The sequence below is a fragment of the Aptenodytes patagonicus genome, chromosome 20 (assembly GCF_965638725.1).
Source record: "Aptenodytes patagonicus chromosome 20, bAptPat1.pri.cur, whole genome shotgun sequence".
Classification (NCBI taxonomy): Eukaryota; Metazoa; Chordata; class Aves; order Sphenisciformes; family Spheniscidae; genus Aptenodytes; species Aptenodytes patagonicus.
Genome location: NC_134968.1, coordinates 209,466 through 218,443, shown reverse-complemented (window position 1 = coordinate 218,443; position 8,978 = coordinate 209,466). Strand labels below are relative to the sequence as shown.

Here is an 8,978-nt window from a genome sequence, read left to right as displayed (position 1 = left end):
CCTGGGACAGGGTGCCACTCTCATTGCTGGCGTGCCCTGCACTGCCCTGATCATGTTACCAGCTCAGCAGGTCGTAACACACTCGCTTTCCTAGCAAGCAACCTGGAGGTGCCACTGCTCAAGACAGAAATGAAGTTCAGGGAAAAGCTAATTAAAACCATGGCGCTTGGCTCAGTGGCCAGTGTTCTCTGCTGCTGCAGAGAACTGTTCCCCTGACACCAGGTGCAGCCGGAGGTTACATATTTCATTGTGATTTTTTCAGTCCCGGTTGTATGACTGGTTGTGAGGATGTCAAGGGAGTGAACTGTTCATTTCTTGAACTCCACCAAGATTCAGAAGTAAACACGCATCCCTGAACTCTCTGGATCGGCTACCCAAAGCTGCAAGCTGGTGCCAAGGAGATGGGCAAAGCAAGCTCAGAATGTAAGGGAGGACTAGCCAGGGGCTGAATGAAGGTGCACTGGCCAAGACATAGAACAATTTATTAATTATGGTATTTTTACACTCATAAATAGTAAAGGCAGCTTATACCAATGGAAGGGTTCCCCTTCACCCTCACTTCTGGGACACCAGAGGAAGTGTGCTTGCCAGGTGAGAGCAGGGCAAGGCAGGAGGGCCAGGAGCTGCTAGAACACCAAGTCTCTGGACTGCACAGGGCATGCAAAGGCATCAGCAGAGCAGGCTGCTCTGAGTATCTGGTGTCTCCTCAGGCAGGGAGAGCTGCCTTTCCTGGCCCTCATGCCCAGGGACAAAGCTGGGAGGGTTGGCATTAGCCATGCAGGGGAGAGTCATCGGGGGAAATCAGGCTTTTAGTCAACATACAGAATTTCCTCTACAGGCTACCGCATTGGCAGCATTGGCGATGCTCTGTATTCAGCAGCTGGAACATCAATCTGAAGCAGTAGGAAACAGGCTTTTTCTGTATGGGTACACTGTACTGCTCCTTGTCTAACTGGGCACATGGTCAGAGTTGCTAGTTAAAAAGCGAGGCAGCACTCAGTGAGGATGTGGTGCCCATTATAAATGGTCACTATTGTGGAAAACCAGTCAACGTCTAGTAAGTTGCATGTGCTGCATTGGGCTGCAGAGATAGCTGCTTTTCTAACACATCAGGATTTCCCTCAAACATGCAAACATCTGTGGAAGTTAAGTGTAAATTCAGATATTAAGAACTATGTATGGTTTAGGTTACTTTGTAAAGCATTTTCTTAACACACCTCCACCAGGTTCTTTTCTTGCCTCAGATGATTTTCTAGCCAAGCCCTGGATAGGCACACTCAGGAGCCTGACAGGTCTTCAAAGATCCTGAGGATGTTTGTTGAGGAAGTTGTTCAGTTTGGGAAAGCCACAACACTACAATGAACTGGTGGCTCAGGCCTTGCTGCCTCCTGCAATCCCTCTACCTGAAGGTGATACTGGCTTTGACCTGTGCCCCAGACCAATGCAGTCAGGCAGCTCTGTAGTTCCCCTAAATTGTATGTAGTGCCATGTACTCCAGGACTGCTCTAATCCTGGCCAGTGCCTCCAGCTACCCTGCTCAGAGTGCCTAAATACCAGATAGCCCTGGCATGAAGTGTTATGAGCAAGGAGGTGATAAGGCACGAGCATGTACGTGCAAGACAACAAGTATTCCCCATTCCCACAAAGCAGTTCACAGGGAAGGCATATGATCTGTGACCACTGTGTCGCAGCCATCCTAGGAAGAAGGCAAGACTGGCCTTGCAGAGGTGAGTCCATGTGGGTCAGAGCTATCCCTTGCTGAGGGCAGGTCATACAGAGGTTCAGTACATGTACTGGAGGAATGGAGTCAGCAGCAGCATTGTAGCATCCTCATATCTGAAAAAAAAGCCCAGTAGGACGGCATCTCCTCCCTCGCCAAAGAGAGGGACTGTGACAAGCTCATTTGTTCTGGCTGGAGGCAGCAATTACCTGATACGCTGCTAAAGCTGCAGCTCCACTGCTGGGAAGATGTATGCATCGCTGAGAATGAGTCCCATCCTGACAAATACGAGGGTCTTATCGCAAGTGTACAAGATCCCTGTCAGTTGTCAGGTGATTATCCATGTGTGTACCTGAACACTTTTCCTGACCAAAGCAGGTATTCATAGTTTAGTGCCGCCCTAGGCTGGCCTGGAAAAATGCTTATACTGATTGAACACTAACCAGACATCTCCTTATATACACAAGCAAGGGTGACACAGTGTGCTCCCAGCAATGCTAGTATGTGTAGCCTTTGCTGTAAAGCTGTGGAGGGAGGCTCCCAAGGTCCGGCAGATAAGTGGCATTCTCATCCAGGTGAGAAAGAGGTACTGTGTCCTCCTCACTGATCTGCCGGTCAAGCTCTGCCTTCAGTGTTGGCCGCTGGTTATCAGGGAAGGCCAGAGAGAACAAGGCTTCAGGCTCACACACAAACTTGTACACGTAGCGCTCTCCAGCCACCTGCAGGGAAGACATGAGATGAATGCTGCAGGCACACAGGCAGCACTAGGCAATGCTCCTCAGCAGCGGAGAAGGCTTGCAAAAACATCTGGCTGCTCTAGCCCATTGCCCTGAGACATGTCAGAGTTGTAAACTCCTTGTGCTGTCATCCTGCTTCTCTGGTCTCTCCTGGAACAGCTCCTGGGAAATGGGATGCTGCTAGCTGACTCTTTGTCCAGGTAGCAACAGCATCAACAGTCCCTGACCAGTCTGTACTGCGACATAATTACACTCATGGTTATCCTCTCCAGTGCCCTGGATCTGGAAGAGACCGTCCCTACCACATAGGACCAACCCCCAGGCAGCCTTTCTCTCACCAACAGCAGGTCCAGGCTGATTATATGTCCTTGCAGCTGCATAATTGCCAACTCTCCTGACTGCAGACACATACAGAAAAAGAAAGACATCATGATTCCCCTTTGTTTTATTTCCCATATGTTGCCTAGATTCAGCTCCTTTACACATTCCTGATTTAACTGCTACAAAGAGAAGTTATGGGGAAAGAAAGCTCAGGATGCCTAGCTAGCTCAAGTACATTCTGTACCTGTAAGACTTCCTGTCTCTAACAAGAGAAGCATCACTAAAGGCATAAAAACTGCATCTGCTTTGCAAACTGACCTTCTGCATGATGCCTTTCTCATAATAGTAGCGAAGGGATCGGCTCAATTTGTCATAGTTCATGGCTGGACGGTTCTTTTGGATACCCCACAGCCTGGCTACCTGTAGAATAAAGCATCAAAGTGCATGAATGTCTGTGAACCCAGCCCAAGGGCAAAAGGACATTATCCAGCTGATTCTTTTTTGAGGAATGGTGCCACAACACATACAAATATTTACACAACAGACTCAAACAATAATTATTTAGCAGCTTTTCAACAAGAGGAGTAGAACTTAAACTGAAGTACCCTATATCACAGAGAGGCATTCTCCTTGCCACTACAGAGCTCATTTGCTGTCACCACTTCTCCTCAGTCTCCAGCACTCTGAAAGCTTGAGGATGCTAAAGGACTGCTTCACCCTATGCTACACTTTATCTTCAAGAATCACGTTTACCAGGAGCCCAAGTACGAGGGAACACCTCCAATGGAAGACCCATGTGCCTTTCTTCCTCCTGCTACATGATTTTCAGCTTTGTCCATGAGACTCAGAAATCTGTTATAAGCATATGCCAGCTCACCAAAACAACTCTGGACTGAAAGTGCCCGCAAAGGTTGATATGCAGCAAGAACAGTGCTAAACGCAGCTCTAATTGGAGCAAGATATGAACAGATATACAGATACATCTCCCAGATATTGTCAGATATCATTGGGGGTTTTGGAACATGCAGCATTAGAAATTATACCTTCGTTAACGTCATTTTGATATAAAAATGTATTTAGACTAGGACATAGTTTCTTCCAGATTTTTATGAAAACTTCTGCAACCAGTAGGGTTCAAAACTCCAAACCTCAATGTCAGCCTCAAGCATGAAGCGTGATAAGACAGCACAAGTTACTGCAAGCTTGAGAGTGAAATGTCTAGGGAAGTGGAGACAGTGGGTAATTTGACTGACTGCATTGCTGAGACTCTAAACTTACAAGCAGCCTTTCTTAAACCTGATATTTGTGTCACCCAAGTGTTTTGACCTCATCTAAAAACCTTGACTTGCTGCAGGGTCTAGTGAGTACCACTGGTAGGCAGAAGCCTTCACAGGGCAGAGGAAAAGCCTCTTGAGAATTTGCAGCCTCAGAAACAGCGGCTGCTCCCCCTGAGCCTGCAGAGAAGCTAAATGGTTTCACCTCTTCTGGCTCAATGAGCTTGAACTCCATCCCTCTACCAGTCCAGGCAATGAAGTGAGAATTGGTCGGATCGTCCAATAAAGCCACAAGAAATTGCCAGAGCTGGAGAGATCCCCGTCTCTGGTATGGAGGTCCTTCCCGGCACCCTCCGGCTTCCTGCTTGATGTCTCCTGCTGAGAAGAACAAACAAGGCGTTTCTAAGGGTAACAATGCAAAAACAGTTGCAAAAAGAAGGGGGGGGGGGGGGGGGAAAGGCACATTTCACAAATGTTTACCTGGACTATTTCAGTTCATATAAAACAGAGTGGCCAATTCACCAGCAGCTCTTCCAAGAGGAGCTCTGATGAACCTCACAATTAAGCTACTTATGCTAGAAGGCCTGTTTGCTGCTAAAAAAGCTCAAGAAACAGGATACCAAAAAGCCAGGTATGAACCACAGCTAACACACCTGCAAGAACACAGTGTAACGAACTATGTAGACAGTGGTCAAGTGGCTAGCAAAGATGCTGGATAACCCTATCTTACACCCAAACTGGAAGCCATTCTTTCTCCAACCTTCATATTTTTCTGGAACAACACAGACATCATCAGTAAAGGACCTCATCTGCTTGTCATAGCTGCAGCCTGAAAGAGAAAGCAACATAGGCAGTCATAGACAAAGACAGGGTAGTACTAAAGGGCAATGCAATGCAGGGAAAAGACGGCAGTCACTGAGTTTCTTACCTAATGTATCTTCTGTATTTGAATGGCTTGGATAACTCTCAACATTTATGTACATGGAAGGGCAGCCAGGAACATCTACAGAACAATTAACAAGCTCATTTAATTAAAAAGCACAGGAGGCAGAATGATCTTGCTCTCCGGAGGTGGATAGGTAAGTGCAGCTGTCTAACCAATGTCCTCTTAGGGCCTTCTTAAATAAAGGGTTAATGGCAGACTGATAACTTTTTATGTCTCAGCCATCCCACCACAACTTCGTCTTCCTCATGCTTCCAATCATGAATTACACTAGTAAATTTCTGTGGTACTATCACATGACTTCCTTCAGAGTAGCCAGGATAGCCAGTCACCTATGCACCACTCAATACAAAATCTTGGACAATAGGCTAAATTTTTATGACACCTCTCCCTCATCTTAGTTTAAGATAACTATGCACTCTGCTACTGTTTTCAGAGGTGAGAAGGCATTACATTTTTCCAGGGGTACTATGATGATGATAATGGAAAGCGGCAGCATCTGAATGTTTACTACAGACAGTGTCTCACAAATGTCACTTCAGATGTCTTAAGTCTCCTTGGCTTTTTCACATCATGATAGGGCATTCTCACAAACAGTTGAGAAAAGATAAAGGAAAAAATAGCCTGAGTTTGAAAACAAGCAGAAAGTCTTTTCATGATCTCTGTGCAGCATATATTGTTGCCTGGGCACTGCAATTTATATCTTCTGTATCTTGTGTTTTCTGAATCAAACCTATTTGCTGTCCACAGCTGAAATGGAAGCTGTAACTGGGAGCTTTGGAAAGATTTACCTTACGTTTCCCTCATACTCCTGTGTATAGCCGTTGCTTTCAGCAGACATTTTGCTGATGCTAAGGGCAGAAGGGTACTCTGAGGTGACTGACTGTGTATTATTACAATTGTAAACTACTCTTACAAAAAGCATTCTTCTGGGTTTGCACATTTTCTTCCCCTGTCTGGACAGAAGTACCCAGTGAAAGTGTAATATCAGCATAGCCACGGTGGTGGATTCTATACCCTCATAGGAGCATTTTATTTATGTATTTATTTCTGCTAAAGGAAACAACTCAAAATGTCCATTAAAATACCAGGAAACCACATGTAACATTCCCTCTAGAAGAGGGTATTGTGATGTCAGGGTAGCAAGTCTTTGGACAGGTCTGCTGAAAAAATAAGATTTATCCCTTGTGGAAAAATAAGAGGATTACCTGATTGATCAGGTAATTTTTTGAATTATAAAATTTTTTCTCTTGTGATCCTCTGAAATCTCTGCTATCTGCTCTGTGTGCCCTGTTTCTATGGGAAGTAGCAGGTGAAGGTTGACACTACAAGAGACACAGAGCTGCACGCTTGCACTTAGCTGAGTCAACCCAGATCCCGCTCTGCACTTATGCCTGTCCTTGGACCAGTTTATTATTAGCCACCCAAGTCTCTTTAGACTGTTTTAGTTTTAGACTTTTAGATCTGTTTGTCAGAACAAAGCTGGTTTATCTTGCATGGTAAGCTCCAAAATGGGGCATCAGCTCTCTCTGTGACCTGCTGTGGCGAGTTTCCAGTGGGTGTCAGCTGCTGGTGAGAGACCGCAGCAGTGAAAGCTGACACTCACCAGCTAGGCTGGGAGAGCTGCATCTTTGCCTCCATTTTGTGAATTAAATTCTTCTGCTGCCAGTCAGGGAAAAGGCACAGGGCCAGACAGTGTCACGAGCTGCAGCTCAGGGTTGTGCAGCACAATCTCTGCACCCAGAGCAGCTTTCCTCTGCCACTGCTTGAAGGTCCCCTCCTGCTGCAGGGATCTGAGACAGTTTTTCTGTACGAGCTCCAAGATTTTGATTCCTTCCTTTCTGCTGCCATTTACAGAACGTTTGCAGTATAATTTCTTCAAAGCTGACCTCACTTCTCTCCCTTTCTACTGCCTACCAGCTCACACATCCCTCTGAAGACAAAAACACCCTGTGAAACTGGGAACGCCCTTTTCTCCATTTCTGATGGTGTGAGTGGGCTAATTATGAATTTTGAGAGTCTCCCCAATGGCTACTTATTCCCTTGGAAAAAAAAAATGCATGCCTTTAATCTAGTTTGAATGGGTTTAACATCACCTTCTAGCTCCTATATCTTGTTAAAGCTTTCCACTATCTACCAGAAAGTCCTTCTCAGAACACAGTATGGAAAGTGTATGTCCCAGCCTTCTCTTAGATGCAGTAAACAGACAAAACTGTTTGCATTTCCTGCTATGCAGCCAGTTTCCCAGACCACAGACGCTCCTGAAGATGAAGTAGTACTGTTTCAAAGCCCAAAGACCACCAGTGATGGATGTTCACCCACAAGGTTGCTTACCCCCATTGATGCCTGGTTTATGCAGTCAGAATTGTAGAATCATAGAGTAGTTTGGGTTGGAAGGTGACTCTAAAGGTCATCTAGTCCAACCCCCCTGCTGTGGGCAGGGACATCTTCAACTAGATCAGGTTGCTCAGAGCCCTGTCCAACCTGACCTTGAATGTTTCCAGGGATCTGGCACCTCTCTGGGCAACCTGTTCCAGTGTTTCACCACCCTCAGCATAAAAAATTTCTTCCTTATATCTAGTCTAAATCTACCCCCCTTTAGTTTAAAGCCATTCTCCCTTGTCCTGTCACAACAGGCCCTGCTAAAAAGAGCTAGTTCTGCCTACCTGAGTCATACACGTAGTCCACCTGCTCCTGCTTGATCACCACAGCTGCTGGGTACTGACTGCTGCTGCCCGCCCGGCTTGCTTGCTCATACCGCAGGTCATGGTACTCCTGTTTGAAGCCCTGATGAGGGTACTGGAGGCAGGGCTCAGACATCTGGCGCTGGTAGGCAATGGGGTCTTCCTGAGCCATGCCCTGGGAGGAGGGGAAGGAACGGCACATCTCCACAGGTGGCTGGTACGCAGAGCTAGAAGAGGGGAGAGGACATGGGGTGGCTGCTTTCTTGGCCCTCTGATCTCAGCCCTGGTGCAGGGCTGGTTGAGGGACAAAAACTTCCTCGGCCTCAGCCTGTTATTAGGGCTGTAGGAGCTGCATGCATAGCTGGGGCAAGGAAGGGACGCCAGTGAAAGATGTTTCCAAGGGCAGCTACACAGCCCATCATTCACAGAATCTGACGGGCTTAAGGTTATAGACTTCTTCAAACCCTAGGCAGCAGTGGTGGGTCCCAGGTACTTTGGATGGGGGAGATCCTGTGATTGCTGGAAACTGAGCACTTTAATCTGGATGCTGCAGCCCCTCCTCCCTGAATCACCAAGGAGGGCAATCCTTCTTGCCAGGGGCTGCCTCCTCCTGGCAGTAACTCACCTGTTTTCGTTGAGGTATCCACAGCTGGACGTGGGGTGGGGTGGCCCCGCAGGGGTCAGGAAGCTCCTGTCCTGCCTAGGAAACTGTTGGAGCGGTGACTGTATCGGGGTTCCTGGGTTGGGGGACTTGATTCCAACTTGTCTGGGTTGATCATAGGCACTGGGACAGTCAAACAGATATTGGAGCATTACAGTTCTCCGAGAAGGACTTGTGGCAGTACCTGGGGAGAACGCGTCACAGGCAGACACGCTCTCCCTCTGTGCAGCCACCTAGGCCAGAAAACTCCCAGCACAAACTCCTTCCTTTTTGATTATTGGTTGCCCCCATGCACAATAGCAATAACCCTTCAAGCAGAAAACTGGAGAAGGTGTCTGTACTGAAGAAGCCATACTATAACTCAGGCAAATAGCTGGGACTGTGGGCAATGGTGTCAGGGAGCTCCTTGTGGGACAGATTTTGGAAAGCAATGGGGAGAGAGGGGCACATGACAGATGTCAAGACTGCTCTCAGCATCAGAACAGCTGAGGAACAGCACTAGGGAGAAGAAAAGAGGCAAGCCCAGATCTACTCTACACAGGTCTGATCTATCCAGTGCAATAAATGGCAGTCTAAGCAGGCTGCCATGAGCTGACCCACTGGTTAATTTGTATTGCAGCACATGTGCACTGCCCTTA

General features: G+C 47.1%; 1 protein-coding gene across 2 annotated transcripts; it reads right to left on the bottom strand.

Annotated features, from left to right (window-relative positions):
• Positions 1-465: 465 nt before the first annotated feature.
• On the bottom strand, positions 466-8,349 carry ETV4 (ETS variant transcription factor 4). Of its 2 annotated transcripts, none has more exons than XM_076356749.1 (7): positions 8,305-8,349; positions 7,662-7,906; positions 4,981-5,055; positions 4,813-4,881; positions 4,258-4,430; positions 3,097-3,198; positions 466-2,439 (listed from the first exon to the last, which is right to left on the bottom strand). In XM_076356749.1, exons 2-7 carry the CDS (start codon positions 7,879-7,881, stop codon positions 2,218-2,220), a joined length of 861 nt encoding a protein of 286 aa, XP_076212864.1. In that variant the 5' UTR covers positions 7,882-7,906; positions 8,305-8,349; the 3' UTR covers positions 466-2,217. The 2 variants fall into 2 exon arrangements, with proteins under 2 accessions (XP_076212864.1, XP_076212865.1); XM_076356750.1 differs by having other exon boundaries at positions 4,258-4,427.
• Between the last annotated feature and the right edge of the window lie 629 nt (positions 8,350-8,978).

Coding starts and splice junctions, on each gene's coding strand:
- ETV4 (XM_076356749.1), bottom strand. CDS start 7,881: ATGTGCCGTTCCTTCCCCTCCTCCCAGGGCATGGCTCAGGAAGACCCC. Junction 4,882..4,980: donor AAATACAGAAGATACATTAG/GTAAGAAACTCA, acceptor TTTCTCTTTCAG/GCTGCAGCTATGACAAGCAG. Junction 4,431..4,812: donor TGTTCCAGAAAAATATGAAG/GTTGGAGAAAGA, acceptor TGTTCTTCTCAG/CAGGAGACATCAAGCAGGAA.